The 16,589-nt window shown below is 52.9% G+C and overlaps 1 protein-coding gene across 2 annotated transcripts in view; it reads left to right on the forward strand.

Moving 5' to 3' along the window:
- The window catches only part of Chrm1 (cholinergic receptor, muscarinic 1), a 29,704-nt gene extending 13,469 nt beyond the window's left edge, over nucleotides 1–16,235 (forward strand). The window contains exons 1-3 of one of the 2 annotated variants that reach the window (XM_013029124.1): nucleotides 2,193–2,528; nucleotides 6,535–6,540; nucleotides 14,781–16,235. In XM_013029124.1, the coding sequence (XP_012884578.1) occupies nucleotides 14,850–16,232 (1,383 nt within the window). In that variant the 5' untranslated portion in view covers nucleotides 2,193–2,528; nucleotides 6,535–6,540; nucleotides 14,781–14,849 and the 3' untranslated portion in view covers nucleotides 16,233–16,235. Of the gene's footprint in view, nucleotides 1–2,099; nucleotides 2,529–6,534; nucleotides 6,541–14,774 lie in introns of those variants that run through there. The other variant, XM_013029125.1, reaches the window with a different exon arrangement.
- Nucleotides 16,236–16,589: the final 354 nt, after the last annotated feature.

Here is a 16,589-nt window from a genome sequence, read left to right on the forward strand (position 1 = left end):
TGGGCGCAGCGAAGCCCTTTGTCGCCAGCAGCCGCGTTCGTGCCGCACTCGGCGGCTTAAAATAAAGACAATGTTCCCAGCCTCCCCGCGGCTAAATCGGGCGCGGGTGCGGGGGTGGCGAGCGCGCCGGGCGGCAGCGCTCCTCCCCGCGCCCCCTCCCTGCCTTCCTCCGGCCTCAGTTTCCCCATCTGGTAAGGGGGACCTAGCCAAGTCTAGGAAAGGAGGAAAAGGGGAGGATAAAGCAAAGAATAAAACAATAACGAGACTGGGGGAGGGGCGCGTGGCCCCCCAGCCCCCGCGGACGGGGGGGGGGGACGGCTCGGGAAAGCTGGACACCCTCCCCTCCCGCCCACCAAATAAGTGTTTTTATTTCTAAAGGGACGTGTGCAGAGGCGGTGGGAGAAAAGAAAAGGGAGACCGAGGCGATGGAGGGGGGTGGGGGGAAGGGGCCACGAGGGAGCCTGATTCAGACTCGGAAATGGGTGCGGAGCGGGGAGGCCTGAAACCCCCACGCTCGGCCGCGGGGACGCGCGGTCCGACGGGGGCGCGCGGGAGCGCTCACCACCGGCGGAAAACCCGGCGCAGCCCGGCGGCGGGGGGGGGGGCGGGGGGGCAGCCCATCATGGGGAAAGCCCGAGGGCTGATCCCACCTGACCCCTGGCCTGGCCCTGGGATGGAAGCGGGAGCCGCTCCGATCCCTCCCCAAGCTACAGTTGTCTGTCCAACTTCAGAAAGGGGGTGTCCTGGGTGCGTGCTTGAGCCCCAACTTCTCAAAAGTTCTCTGGCACCTGCGCCCATCCCTGGGGGACCCAGCACCTGGGACTCAGGCATCAGCGTTACAGAGGGGTATTAGATGGGAGAAGAGAAATGGCAGGGGGACAGGGCCTGGACCCCAAACTCCAGAACTCTGGGTTTAGCACTGCAGACCTGAGTCCAAACAGTGGCCCAGCACGAGTTTACTTCACACTTCTGCCCTTCAGCTTTCTTAAGTCTCTCTCAAAGCTTCAGCCCTAGTCCAAGGGGCAAAGAACAACACCTCACAACCAGTAGTAGCCTAATAGCCCCCCCCATTCTGCCTCAGGATCTGCTCCCCAGGAGGTCTCTAGGACCTGTTAAGATCATGGGGGATCCAGGTCACTATGGCAAATGGCTCCCCAGGGGCTCCATCTCCCCGGAAACTCAACACAGAAATCCAAACCTCCCGGGGGGGGGGGGGGGGGAGGAAGGAGGGAAGGAGGGGAGGGGAGGGGAGAGGAAAGGAGGAGTGGCCCTTTCCTTCCCAGGTATGCACACCTGTGAGCTTTGAGTGGGAGTCCAGGGAGACAAGAGTTTGACAAGCTGGGAGGAGAGCTTGTCTGTCTGTTTGTCTGTCTGTCTTCCAAGGGGAAGCTGGGGGTGGAGCAGGCAGGGAGGCAGAGGCTGTTTCACTTATCAGAAAGAACAAATTCCACCGTTGGGCAACACTCAGACATACATTAAATAGACATGCAAGGTGCGCATGCACGCACCCTGCCTTCACATCCACAGGGTCCCACCTGCATTTATGCAAGCCGGCTGCAGCATGACCTGAGTACACAGGGACACACACACACACACATGCCCAGATCGCCACAGCACAAGGAGCGCACACCCAGGCTCATCCCCCCACCCTCCAACCAGACACCCAGATACCCTGGTCCCAGGGCTTTGCAGACCTAGACAGCCGCTAGAGCACGTCCAGCCCTAGGGCAGGCGCGTCAGCCCTCTGGGGCTGTTCCAAGTTAGAGCCTCTCACGTGAGACCCAATGTGTCATTTCCAAACAGAAGGAATCTAGCTTCCTTGCAGCGGGGAGGAAGAGCAGGGTGTGTGGCTGGGTGGGTGGGTGGGTGCGTGGGCGCGTGGAGAAAGCATGTGTGCGTGCGAATGAAGCGGGCATGTGAATACCAGGGCATGGGTGTTGGGACCTGGTGCACACGGTTTGGGGGGGGAGGGAGGGAGGGGCTCTAAGGTTGAGTAGGGGAAAGAGCCCAGAGAAACAGAGTGTGCCTTTGTGCTGGGCATGTGTGTGTGTGTGTGTATGTGTGTGTGTGTGTGCGCGTGTGCGCGTGCGTGCACCCAGTGGGTGTGGGTGTTTGTCTCCCTGTATCCGCCTTCTCTCCCATCCTGGACTTTTAGCCTTCCGGGCTCACCCCTCCTCATGTCTTGCCTCCTCCCTCACGGGGTTCAAAGTGGGTGCCCTGGTGGATGAGAGGGACACACTCCAGGACCTATTCCAACCCCAGATGCTGCCTGAGGCTTCCCTACAGCTCCCCCTCCCTTCCTTTCCTCTCTTTTCCTCCCTCCCTCTCTTTCCCTTCCTCCTCCCCCCCCTCAAGGCTGGCGTGCCAGGGGGTGGGACATGCCAATCACTGGCTGTGCCTCTCCCGCTGCCAGCGCAGGGCGCAGCTCCCCCCGGGGAGCCAGGTGTTTGGGTCCCAGAAGACACCAACGGCCCCGGAGAAGCAGATGAGCTAAAGACCCTACAGACCCTTCTCCAACCCCATGGTGAGTACATTTTCCAGGGCTTGGGAGGGGCTTTGCTGAGCCCGGAGGGAATGGGGTGGGGGTGCAGGAGAAGCAGGGTCCCCCAAGAGCAGAGACCAGGTTAAGATAGAAGTGGGGTGCACCCTGGAGAAAGGAGGCAGTGGGTGAAGTCTGGAGGCCATGAGGGCTCGGTAGGACTGGACATTTGCCATTCCAAACCCTCCATCTCTTGGTTTTGAGTGAATGCATCTGATGTTTTTCTGGGCTTCCGCTGGCATAGGAGAGCACCCCCCCTCCCGTTAGGAAACTGGACCTGGAGCCCAGAGGGGATTAGGCTACGATGGAGTGGGCACAGAGCACCCAGTACCCCAAGAGCAGAGTAGAAAAGGCAGGAGGCAGCCCTCAGCTCTAGCATCCTGTGGAAGGTTGACCTCCCCCCTTTTATGAGCGGGGGGGAGGGGGGCACCAGTCCCAGTACCTCCTTCTCTCCTCAGGGTGCTCCAAATCCCACCACCCCAATCCACCTTCAGCCCCCCCCAGGATGGACTGAACCAAGCTGCTGACCAGATGGATGAGCTGGATGCCAAGGTGGGTGTTGGGCCAGAAGCCAGGAAGAGACCAGGCAGAGAGCCCCTAGGCTCCTTGGGGACAGTAAGCACATGGACAGCCATGCCAGCCAGGGAATGTGTGTGGCCCTGACATGTGCCTGGCGCACAGAGGCCCCTCCCTATGTTTTTAGTATGTCACAGACACACAGGGCCCAGGACCAGGCAATAGATGGATGCTACTATGTGGGGATGCGGTGAGGCCGGGTGCTCTGATTCTATTGCCAGCTCCTGGGCAGATAGCTGCCCAGGTGGGAAGGGGCTGTCAGCACCCACTAAGTCTAAGGGTGCTTCACTTCCCACAAAACACACCTGCAACCCTCCCCAGACAGACCCAGAGCCCCCTCCTCAACTGGCTGGAGGAAGTTGGGAGTCTCTGGCAGTGAGACCGTCTCTTGGATGAGAGTGCTCTGCCTCTTGACCTCAGCGACTTAGGCAAAGAATGATCAGAGCTGAGCTAGGAAAGGGGAGGAGATGGTACAATGGGGGTAAGAGCAGGTGTGATTCTTGGCTCCCTCACTGGGCTGGGTGGTGGCTGGAAATCTGAGAACTGGGTCCTGGATGCAGTGAGACATTCAGAGCGTCAAGGAAGGGGGCTAGGTAGAGCCTGCCCATTGTGTGGATGAAGAAAGTGAGGCTGAGAAAGGGGAACAGACATGTTCATGGTCACGGACGGGAGATCTAGGGATCCACCTGGGGCTTGGTCCCTATTCTCTTCATTCTCAGCACAACGCTGCGCTCCCACCTCCATGAGCAAGATGATGGAATGGTGGAGAAGGGGGTGCAGCAAGCTTTGGGAGGCAGAAGCCTGGGCTCCAGGCAGGCAGGCAGGCAGGCAGGCGGGCGGGTGGGGAAGAGGTGGGTGAATCTCCCTGGGTTTCTGCTGTGATGCCATGGTGATGCCTAGGAGAATGGGGGAGGAGGGAGAGAGAAGAAAGGGAAAAGGGAGGGGAGAACAAGGAGTGAGGATCTGGGGTACATAGAGAAGAGGATGAGGGTGTCACACAGGCCTAGAGAAATCCAGGATCCAGCCTGCCCAGGACCAGGCTTTGCCATGATCTGGCTAAAGATAGCCCATTGGTGAAGGTCCATCCTGGGTGCAAAAGATTTGGCAATGGTTCTAGGACAAAGAACCTCTTCTAGTCCAGCAGTGTATTTCTGAAGCATTTAACAGATGACACCTGCTGCCCACCACAGATCAGCCTGGCACCCCTGCTGGTGAGTTGGCCCTCAAAACAGGATTCATTCTATTTGTCTCCTCCTTCCTTCCCAAGGCCAGATATCAGGGCTGGAAGTTGTGCGCACCTTTCATGGATCAGAGAAAACTTAACCCAGGGAGGGAGAGAGGGAAGCTGGTTTCTGGGCTAAGGCACCAGCAACAAAGCCCAGTGAGAAGCTGGGTGCTGGTGGCTCACTCCTATCATTCTAGCGACTCTGGAGTCTGAGAAGCCAGGTTTGAAGCCAACCCAGGCAGGGAAGTTCATTAGACTCATATGACCAATTGACCACCAAAAAGCCAGAAGTGGAACTGTGGTTCAAGTGACAGAAGGCAAGCCTTGAGAAAAAAAAAAAAAAAAAGAAAAGAAAAAGCTCATCTGGGCCCTGAGTTCAAGCTCCAGTAATGGTACCAAAACAACAACAACAACAAAAAAGACCAGTGAGGCGTGGCCAGGAGTGCCCTCCCAACACCTTCCCTGTGCCCCAGTCAGGGTTTTCTGCCAGCACCCAGGCTTAGAGTGACAAGATGGCTCCATGCTGCCCTCCTAAATCTCTTCCCTAGCATACCACCATCCTCCCGATCTGCCCTCTCTCCGCACAGGAAGGCGGATCTCTCCTGCCTCCCCTAGTCCTCCCCTTCCCTCCCCCTTCCTCTCACCAGCCAGATCCCCGCCCTGAGGGACTGGTCCAGGGCGCTGTGGTCAACAGCCTGGTGGTATGGACTCTGACTTCATCCCTTAACTCTTTGAGCCCAAGCGCGCGCGCGCACGCACACACACACACACACACACACACACACACACACACACACACACACACACACCCATGACAGGACAGGCTCCATCCTACATCCTTACACATCCTAGACCTCTCCTGGCTCCCCTCCATGTCAGGTAAGACAAAGTTTCCTTGGTCCATTTTTACAGATAAGGATTCCCTTGGTTGTTTTTCTCCTGTGATGAGGCCAGGCTGGGCCTCATCAATGCACAGAGAAAACATAGAGCCATGGCAGATGAGGGAATATCGGAACCTAGGGGGAGCCCCTAGACCCTGCTATGGAGCTGATCCTGACACCCCACAGGCTCATTGTCATGCTCTGGAGCCTGAAGTCAATAAGGAAGATTCCATGTACACACTTATATAGTTAGTCCATAAATACTTATTGAGCAGGGCTGGGAAGATGGCTCAGTGGTAGAGCGCTTGCCTTGCATGCCTGAGGCCCTGGGTTCGATTCCCCAGCACCACATAAGCAAAAAGAAAAAAAAAAAGCCAGAAGTGGTGCTGTGGCTCAAGTGGTAGAGCACTAGCTTTGAGCTGAAGAGCTGAGGGACAGCGCCCAGGCCCAGAGTTCAGGCCCCACGACCAGACCCAAAAAAAAAAAAAAAAATACTTATTGAGCAACTATTATCTGAGCCCTGCAAGAAAGGAGCAAATGAGGCAAACCGAGCCCCTACCCTGCCTCTCTCTCTCTGTCTGTCTCTGTCTGTCTGTCTGTCTCTCTCAGAGCTATGGCTAGTCCTCCCCCATGCCCAGTGCTGTCATCTTACATCACAGGGATAGATGACAGACAGACAGACAGACACACACACACACACACACACTATACACATAGGCCTGATTCTAAAGGGAAGACTGCTTCCTCATTGTTGACTGATTCAAACTAAGATTTAACCAAGTCGTCAAGAGCCCTTCCTCCATGCTCTCATGAACAGCTTTAGCGGGGAAGGGTCTCAGGCACAGACTGATGAGGTCCAAATCCTGCTGTCATTGCTGCTGTACTATAAGGTCTCGAGGTTTAGAGCTTCAGTCGCCTCTTTTCCAAATTGGGAGTAATAGAACGTATTGCACAAGGAGATGTCACAGGTAAATTAAATCATGTACATAATGCATAGAGCCATGTCTGGTATATTCAGGCAGTCAGTAAATAGCAGTTGCTATGATAATATTAGTAATGTTATTAAAAAGCTCCCAGTAGTCTTCATCAGAAGGCCAAGTCCTGGGCAGAAAAGCTTCTTCCTGCTTCCTTCACAACTTCCTGTGACCCCAGACATGACACCCTCCAAGAACTGAGGTTCATCCTATCCTGACAAAGCAATGGAATCGCCCCCACCGTTCCCTAGTCTTGCTCAGCAACAGACACACCCTCACACACAAACACTAAGTGCTAGGAGTCTGCAGCATCCATTCCGAGGGGTTCCCAGGTCAGAGTGATTTGTCCAAGATCAGCCCACAAGATCATACATGCATACATACTTTGGGGAGTCTTCCCCCAACCCACTGCCCTCCTCTTGAACCAGTACCCCCCCACACCCATGCAGGGTTTGTTGGGGTTTTCTTGTGTGTGTGTGCCAGTACTGGGACTTGAACTCAGTATTAGGGCGCTATTGCTTGGCTTTTTCATTCAAAACTGGCACTCTGTGCAATAGGTTCTACTACCCCCATTCAAAAATAAAGTTAGCCCAAGGCTGGTGGCTAGGCCTATAATCCTAGCTACTCAGAAGCTGGATCTTAGAAAGATTACAGTTTGAGGCCAGTCCAGGCAAAAAGTTCATAAGACCCCCTCAGCTCAAGAAATAAAAGCTGAGGGGGCTGGGAAGGTGGCTCAGTGGTAGAGCGCTTGCCTTGCATGCATGAGGCCCTGGGTTCAATTCCACAGCACCACATAAGCAGAAAAAGCCAGAAGTGGTGCTGTGAATTAAGTGGTAGAGCACTCGCCTTGTGCTGAAGAGCTGATGTAAGTCTGTTGTCCCAACTACATGGGAAGCTTAAATAGGGGGAAATCACAGCTCAGGCAAGCAAGACCTTATGTTAAAAATAACTAAAGCAAAAAGGACTGAGAGCACGCCTTAAGTATTAGAACACCTGCCTGGCAAGGACAAGGGCCCTGAGTTTAAACCCCAAGACTGATATTAATTAAGAGAGTTGGAAGGTATTTCTAGCCAGCAAGGCAAAGGATGGCCAGCTGCTTCACTTCTAAGGATCTCTGGTTACTTCTTCTCATAGGTCCTCCTGCCCTGAAAGCATTTGTTTAATACATCACAGCCATAGCTAATGCCCAACAAGAGTTTGTGGTCAGCAGAGGCCACTGTGGTCCTGTTTAGACTTCATATAATGGAGGAGTTAGAGCTGCTCTAACTCCTCCATTATATGAAGAAGCAGATGGAGAACCAGGGAGGGGCTAGGGCTGGGGCTGGAGGCTAGAGGGACCATGGGAAGTGGATCAGAAAAACAGTAGAGGGAGCCGGGCGCTGGTGGCTCACGCCTGTAATCCTAGCTACTCAGGAGGCTGAGATCTGAGGATCGCGGTTCAAAGCCAGCCCAGGCAGGAGAGACCGTGAGACTCCTATCTCCAATAAACCACCAGAAAACCGGAAGTGCCGCCGTAGCTCAAGTGGTAGAGCGCTCGCCTTGAGCTGAATTGCTGAGGGACAGCGCCCACGCCCAGAGTTCAAGCCCCACGGCCGACCAAAAAAAAAAAGAAAAACAGCAGAGGCCTTTAACTGCGCATGTCTACTTCAGAACCTCATGCGCATTAGCTGGGACCAGATTGGGAGGGCAGAGCGGCACACAACCCGGAAATGAAAAGTTAGGTGATGACTCCTGAGCACATGGTTAGGAAGGAACGGCACTGAGCTTCAGCACCAGGACTGGGACAGTTAGTGAGGGGCATACATACCAGGGAGCAAAAGGGAGCAAAATGTAAGAGTGGGTCACAGAGACTAGAGGTGTAGCTCAGTGGTAGAATATAATCCCAGGCCTGGGTTTCATCTTCAGCACCAGAAAGAAAGAAGGAAGGAAGGGAGGAAGGAAGGAAGGAAAGAAAGAAAGAGAAAGAAGGAAGGAAGAACTTACCTAAAGAAATAACCTTATATCATTTTTAAATTAAATAACAAGCTACACGGGTGACACATGCCTGCAATCCCAGCACTTGGGAGGCTAAAGCAGGAAGATGGTGAATTCAAGACCAGCCTGGGCTACATAGTGAGACCTTTTCTCAGAAAAAAGTATTATTAGTAGTAGTAATATTTATTATTATTATTAAGCCAGGTGCTGGTAGCTAATTCTAGCTACTCGGGAGGCTGAGATCTAATTATCAAGGTTCAAAACCAGCCCATATAGACTCTTTATCTCCAATTAACTAGAAAAGCCTGAAGTGGAGCTATGGCTCAAGTGGTAGAGCACCAGCCTTGAGTGAAAAAGCCAAGTGAGAGACAGAAGCTCTGAGTTCAAGCCCATGTACCAACACACAAGAAGAAGGAAAAAATAATAATAATACTTATCATCAAATAACAAACTATGACCCGCAGGCTGGCTGATTCTTTTTATAAATACAGTTCCATGGTAACAAGAACTAACTGTACAAGGGTAAAACAGTGCTGGGTCCTGTCTTGGACATTTTGGTAATCATTAATTTTTTGCATTCATTCCTGTTTTTTAATATTAGATTCTTGATTGTTGAGTGGTGAGGCACCCCTGAAATCCTGTACCCAAGATGAATGCCTGACTGATTCACCCACACCCTAAGTCCTAGCCTGGGATGGATGAAGGGTCCAAGCTTTGAAGCCTGAATGTGTCCAGGCAGACAGAGGCCCCTGCAGCTCAGAGATGCAGCCTCTCCATCCACAGAGCTCCCCTGATCTGGCTTTGCTTTTGCCCAGGGCCCATGGAGCAGCTGCTACGTGGCACCAGGGAAGGAGGTATGACACGGGGTCAGCAGTCTAGGGGCCAGGAAACTTTGAACTAGATAAGGCCTTCTGGCTGGGAAGGTGGCTTAGTGGTAGAGTGCTTCCCTCACATGCATGAAGCCCTTGGTTCAAGTCCTCAGAAGCACATACACAGAAAAAGCTGGAAGTGGCATTGTAGCTCAAGTGGTAGAGTGCTAGCCTTGAACAAAAGAATCTTAGGGACAGTGTGCCCAGGCCCTGAGTTCAAGCCCCAGGACTGGCAAAAAAAAAAAGAGAGAAAAGAAAAAAAAAAAAAAAAGATGAGACCTTCTCACCTCCTTTTCCCTGGGCCTCAGTTACTCCTTCTGTACAATGGGTATTAAACAGCCTTCAGCTCAGAAAATTAAAGGGACAACAGGTGGGCAGAACAAATGTTCAAGGGGAGTTCTCCCAGCAGCCTCCCAGGGGACAGCCTCGCCCTAGTCACAGCCCCTAGCCCAGGGTCTGACTTTTAGTTAAGGGACAGTGCAACAACATTCAGTTTTCAAGATAAATTACATTTTAATTCAATGTGGCTTTTTTAAAAAATGCAAATTGGCAAACTCCAGCCTGGCCACCAGTCAGTCATCAGTCCTTGGAGTTTTTTGTTGTTGTTGTTGTCGGTCCTGGGGTCTAATCTCTGGGCCTGGGCGCTGTCCCTCAGCTCTTCAGCTCAAGGCTAGCACTCTACCATTTGAACCACAGCGCTACTCCTGGCCTTTTCTGCTTATGTGGTGCTAAGGAATCGAACTCAGGGCCTCATGTATGCAAGGCAAGCACTCTACCACTGAGCCACCTTCCCAGCCCCTCATCAGTTCTTATAAATGAAGTTTTACTGGGACTGCTACTTGGGCTCTCAGCCTGGCCCCTCCCTTCCGTGTTGGATCCTGAGCACATTCTCTTGCTTTCACTTACCCTCTGCTTCCTTGTCTATAAAACAGAGATAACAGTAAAGCCTGGGGCATAGTCCCTATTAACATTAAATGTCAGCTAGAGTCATTACTACTGTACTTTCAGGTTTGGGAAAGGGAGTGCTAGCCATCAAATCCAGTGTCTTACAAATGTTAGGAAAGTGCTCCACTGTTGAGCTTCAGCCCCCTGCACAGACTCAACCTGCCCCACTCTGGGTACAGGACTGTCTGATGCTAGGGAAGTGCTGTATCCATAGCCACAGCCCTTTCCTTTGGTTTGTGCCAGTACTGGGGCTTGAACTCAAGGCCTCATGCTCTTGTTCTGCTTTTTGTTTTTGAAGCTGGTGCTCTACCATTTGAGCCATACCTCCACTTCCTGGGGTTTTGTTGCTGTTGTTCTGGTTAACTGAAGATAAAAAGTCTCACAGACTTTCCTGCCTATGGTGGCTTCACACATTGATCCCTCCATATCAGCCTCCTGAGTAGCTAACATTTAGACCTAAGCCACCAGCACCAGGCCACAGATGTGTGTGTGTGTGTGTGTGTGTGTGTGTGTGTGTGTGTGTCTGTCTGTCTGTCTGTCTGTCTGTCTGTCTGTCTGTCTGTCTTGCGCATGCATGCACTCATGTGTATGCTGGGCCTGAGGCTTGAACTTAGCAGCTGGGCACTATCCTTGAACTTTTTTGTTCAAGGCTGGGCTCTCTACCACTTGAACCACAACCCTACTTCCAGCTTTTTGATGGTTAAATGGACTTTCTTTCCCAGGCTGGCTTTGAGCCTTAATCCTCAGATCACAGGCTAGTCTCTTTTTTTTTGGGGGGGGGGTCCGGTCATGGGGCCTGAACTCTGGGCCTGGGCACTGTCCCTCAGCTCTTGGCTAGCACTCTACCACTTGAGCCACAGCGCCACTGCCGGCTTTTTTCTTTTTGCTTATGTGGTGCTGAGGAATCGAACCCAGGGCTTCATGCATGCAAGGCAAGCGCTCTACCACTGAGCCACCTTCCCAGCCCCACAGTCCAGTCTCTTAAGTAGCTAAGATTATAGGCATAAGCCACCAGCACCAACCATAGATTTTTTTTTAATAAAAGTAAACATTGCAGTAGATAACCTTGTTTATCCCTACATGTACTAAGAATTAATGGGCATCAGAGACTATTGTAAGCATTTGACATTTATTCACTCATTTAATCCTCCCAACAATTTCTTAAGATATTAGCTACAAGCTACTGGGCATTATCACTTTACAATTAAGAAGACTGAGACATAAAGATGTTACATCAGGGGCTGGGAATGTGGCTTACTGGTAGAGTGCTTGCCTAGCATGCATGAAGCCCTGGGTTCCATTCCAGTACCACTTACACAGAAAAAACGGGAAGTGGTGCTGTGGCTCAAGTGGTAAAATACTAGCCTTGAGCAAAAGAAGCTCAGGAACAGTGCCTAGGCTCTGAGTTCAAGCCCCAGGACTGGCATAAAAAAAAAGTTATATCACTAGCAATAATCACATATCCAGTAAGTAGTGAAGCCTGAATTCAAATCCAGTCTGGCTTCAGAATCTGAGTTGCCTTTTTGTTTTTGTTTTTTTTGGGGGGAGGGGTTGTAGTTGATTGGAATGTTTTGTTTTGTTGGAGGTTTTTGGTTGGTTTGGTTTTTTTTTTTTTTTTTTTTGGGTCCGGTCATGGGGCCTGAACTCTGGGCCTGGGTGCTGTCCCTCAGCTCTTCAGCTCAAGGCTAGCGCTCTACCACTTGAGCCACAGCGCCACTTCCGGCTTTTTTTCTTTTTGTATATGTGGTGCTGAGGAATTGAACCCAGGGCCTCTGGCTTGCAAGGCAAGCGCTCTACCACTGAGCCACCTTCCCAGCCCCGGTTGGTTTGGTTTTGACAGAATCAAGGCTTGAATTCAAGGGGTCTTACACTCACTAGGTTTGCTTATACACAACTGGTACTCTACTCCTGGAGCAATACCCCTAGGCCAACTTTTTGCTAGTTAATTGGCAGTGGGGTCTCTCAGACTTTTCTGCCCTGGATGGCTTAAAACCACAATCTTCCAGGTCTCAGCCTTATGAGTAGCTAAGATTATAGGTGTGAGCCACTGGTTCCCCAACAAAGCTGAACACTTTTTTTTTTTCCAGTACTGGAGTTTAGACTCAGGCCCTTAGGCTTACTAGGCAGGCGCTCTACTGCTTGAGCCAGGCCCCCAACTTGGGTCCTTCCACTGGGATTTTACACGTGTCTCCTCCCAAGGAAACTGTCCGGACATAGCACCACACGCTGACAACCACGGTCCTTGCTTATTCCTTCCACTGAGAGCTCATCTCTCTTGGTGAACTGCTGACAGCTCACCACACTGCAGATCACCATCAGCCACACACCACCCACACCCTCTGTGACCGGGACCACTCGATGGTCCAGTTCCTCAAGGAACACCAGGGCTTGGTAGGCCCTTACTCAAAATCTCTTCCTTGAAATTGTTCTAAAAGTACAACCCTGCCAGGTGCAGGTGGCTCACACCCGTCACCCTAGCTACTTAGGAGGCTGAGATCTGAGGATCATGTTTGTTTGTTTGTTTGCTTGTTTATGGTCGGACATGGGCCCTGAACTCGGCCTGGGTACTGTCCCTCAGCTCTTCAGCTCAAGGCTAGAGCTCAACCTGAGGATCATGGTTCAAAGCCAGCCTGGGCATGAAAGTCCATGAGACTCTTATCTCTAATTAAACACCAAAAAGCTGGAAGTGGAGCTGTGGCTCAGATGGTAAGCGCACTAGCCTGAGGGGACTCAGAGACAGCTCCTGGGCTCCAAGTTCAAAACAAAACAAAAATCAGCCTTGAGGAGCTGGGGATATAGCTTCACGGTAGAGTGCTTGTCTAGCATACATGAAGCCCTGGGTTCGATTCCTCAGTATCACATAAATAGAAAAAGCCAGAAGTGGTGCCATGGCTCAAGTGATAGAGTACTAGCCTTGAGCCAAAGAAGCTTGGGGACAATGCCCAGGCCCTGAGTTCAAGCCCCAGGTCTGGCAAAAAAAGAAAAGAAAAAGAAAACCCTGAAGGCCATACATGTGGGTTAGGAGGACCCCAACCTCTACAGTGGATGGGTATCTGAAGCCCAGAAAAGGAAGCAACCCCCTAGATCACAAAGCAGCCAGGCCAGGGCTCAGATGGAACGGCACTCTTCACTACGGCTCTGCCTTGGCCTGGCCATGGGACCCTCCGCCCGCTCAGAAGGTTGCTGCCCTGGTTGTTCCTTTCCTGCAGCCTTAGTTTCTGGGCCAGATGCCAGATCCCAGAAAAGTCTGGGGGACCTTCCCGTTCCCCTTCTACCCCCTCCTCAGCTGGGACAAAGCTGGGAGAGAGATAGAGGGCCACCCACGTCCCATCTGGGGCCAACCCCTCCCACACACTTAGCTTAGGAGCTGAGGCCTTCATCCCTGTTGCCTGCTTCTCCTTCAGCTTGCACCGCCAAGCGGATGAGGGCTCAGCACGACCTCCCCGCTCCCCCCCTCCAGCCCCCCCCCACCCGCTGCTGCCAGAGAAAAGTTCCTGTAGACACACACAGAAAGAAGGTGCAGGTGTAAATGTACACACATTCGTTCCCCTCTTCCTTCTCTTCCCTTTATTCTGCAGTTCCGGCTTTTCCTCCCAGCTCTCTCTGTATGGTTTTTATTTTATTTTATTTTTTGCTGGTAATGGGGCTTGAACTCAGGGCCTGGGCACTGTCCCTGAGCCTTTCTGCGCTCAAGGCTAGTGCTCTACCACTTGAACCACAGCACCACTTCTGGCTTTCTCTGTTTATGGGTACTAGAGGAATGAAACCCAGGGTTTCATGTATGTTAGGTAAGCACTACCACTAAACCACAGTCCTGAGGCTTGAACTCAGGGCCTGGACACAGTCCCTGAGCTTCTTTTTACTCAAGGCTAGCACTCTACCATTTGAGCCCAAGGTGCCACTTCAGGCTTTTTCTGTGTATATGGTACTGAGGAATGGATCCCAGGGCTTCATGCATTCTAGGCAAGCACTCTACCACGAAGCCACATCCCCAGCCCATCTCTCTATATTTGATGGAAGAATCTCACTGGATTGAACTCAGAACTCAAGGCCTTGGGCTGTCCCTGAGCTCCTCTCTCTCTCTCTCATAGAGCTTTCCAAGCACAGTATAAGCAAAAACTAAGTTCTGATCCTACTCACCACCTTGTCATGGTATCTAAGGCTTGGAGCTACTACCTCCTCTCATGAAATGAACATAAGAAAGACCCTCCTCCCAGTAATGTACCCCCATTAAATTAGGTGATTCAATTAGGTGCTTTAGCAGTGTGTCTGGCATGTAGCATCTACTCAGTCAGCAAAGGTTTTAATAAGGTTAAGTTAAATTCTTTGGCAATTTGGCAGGACTGTGTAAATACAGTGAGTCTCTAACTGGAAGTGGAGCTGTGGCTCAAGTGGTAGAGTAGTAGCCTGGAGCAAAAAGAAGCTCAAGGTCAGCACTCGGGCCCTGAGTTCAAGCCCCAGGACTGGCACAAAAATAAAATTGAGTCTCCCACTTCCTGCCCAGATGAATTAAGCAAGACGGGACCTAGGAGAAAAGTGAGGCAGAGCGTATGAGTGGTGATGCTGGAATGAGAACTCAGATATAAGGATCTCCAACCTATTCCATGCTGCTAGCAAAGCTCCTGGTGGCTGGCAAAGTGCACTGGAAATGACCTGTGTGTCGGCACCAGAGATAAGGGAGGGTGATGGTGTCTGCCCTGAGACTCTGACAGGGCTGAAGGGCTGTACTTGCACTCGGGTCTACCAGAGGTGCCCAGTGGCTCAATGGAAGTTCATGTGCTCTGTGTGCAGGTGAAGCCCCTTCTCTGAGGAAACGCTCACTGTGACTGGAGGAAGGGGCTCTGGCTCTCATCCCACCCAGCCATCATGAACACCTCAGCGCCCCCTGCCGTCAGCCCCAACATCACCGTCCTGGCACCGGGAAAAGGTCCCTGGCAAGTAGCCTTTATTGGGATCACCACGGGCCTCCTGTCTTTGGCCACAGTGACAGGCAACCTGCTGGTTCTCATCTCCTTCAAGGTCAACACCGAGCTCAAGACGGTCAATAATTACTTCCTGCTCAGCCTGGCCTGCGCAGACCTCATCATTGGCACCTTCTCCATGAACCTCTACACCACATACCTGCTCATGGGCCACTGGGCCCTGGGCACACTGGCCTGTGACCTCTGGCTGGCCTTGGACTATGTGGCCAGCAATGCCTCCGTCATGAATCTGCTGCTCATCAGCTTTGATCGCTATTTCTCGGTGACCCGGCCTTTGAGCTACCGTGCCAAGCGCACCCCTCGCCGGGCAGCTCTGATGATCAGCCTGGCCTGGCTGGTTTCCTTTGTCCTCTGGGCCCCGGCTATCCTCTTCTGGCAGTACCTGGTAGGGAAGCGGACAGTACTGGCCGGGGAGTGCTACATCCAGTTTCTCTCCCAACCCATCATCACCTTCGGCACAGCCATGGCCGCCTTCTACCTCCCCGTCACAGTCATGTGCACGCTCTACTGGCGCATTTACCGGGAGACGGAGAACCGGGCCCGGGAGCTGGCGGCCCTGCAGGGCTCTGAGACCCCAGGCAAAGGGGGTGGCAGCAGCAGCAGCTCCGAGAGATCTCAGCCAGGGGCAGAGGGCTCCCCAGACACCCCTCCGGGCCGCTGCTGTCCATGCTGCCGGACCCCCAGGCTGCTGCAGGCCTACAGCTGGAAAGAGGAAGAGGAAGAGGACGAAGGCTCCATGGAGTCCCTCACCTCCTCCGAGGGAGAGGAGCCTGGCTCCGAAGTAGTGATCAAGATGCCCATGGTGGACCCTGAAGCCCAGGCTCCCACCAAACAGCCCCCCAAGACCTCCCCGAATACAGTCAAGAGGCCCACCCGGAAAGGGAGGGATCGATCGGGCAAAAGCCAGAAGCCCCGTGGGAAGGAGCAGCTGAGCAAGCGGAAGACTTTCTCCCTGGTCAAGGAGAAGAAGGCGGCTCGGACCCTGAGTGCCATCCTGCTGGCCTTCATCCTCACCTGGACACCCTACAACATCATGGTGCTGGTGTCCACGTTCTGCAAGGACTGCGTCCCCGAGACCCTGTGGGAGCTGGGCTACTGGCTGTGCTACGTCAACAGCACCATCAACCCCATGTGCTACGCACTCTGTAACAAAGCCTTCCGGGACACCTTCCGCCTGCTGCTGCTCTGCCGCTGGGACAAGCGACGCTGGCGCAAGATCCCCAAACGCCCCGGCTCTGTGCACCGCACCCCCTCCCGCCAATGCTGATGGGGAGCGGGGAGAGAGGGAGATCCACCCACCACCACTCTCCTGGCATCCTTCCACCCCAGCCCCAGGGAGAGGCCAGTGGCAAGTGGGCAGGTGGCGGTGTCCTCAGACCCAGGGCCCCTGCTCAGGTCCCACCCAGCTCCCCTGCTTCCCCTGGGGCACCTTCCTGGGACAGACCTGCCAACTTGTCAGAACTTTGCTGTATTCCCAGGCAGGGAGTGTGACCCGGGGAACTGGCTTTTTTTTCCTGTTCCCTGTGGTGTGGGAGTAGACTCTTCACCAGGAAGAAGGCCTGGGAGGAGGATCCGGGCTTTGCACTCCTTGTTTGCTGTTTGAGTTTAGGCAGGAAGTCAGGAG

The sequence above is a fragment of the Dipodomys ordii genome, unplaced genomic scaffold, assembly GCF_000151885.1.
Source record: "Dipodomys ordii isolate 6190 unplaced genomic scaffold, Dord_2.0 Scaffold117, whole genome shotgun sequence".
NCBI classification, from domain to species: domain Eukaryota; kingdom Metazoa; phylum Chordata; class Mammalia; order Rodentia; family Heteromyidae; genus Dipodomys; species Dipodomys ordii.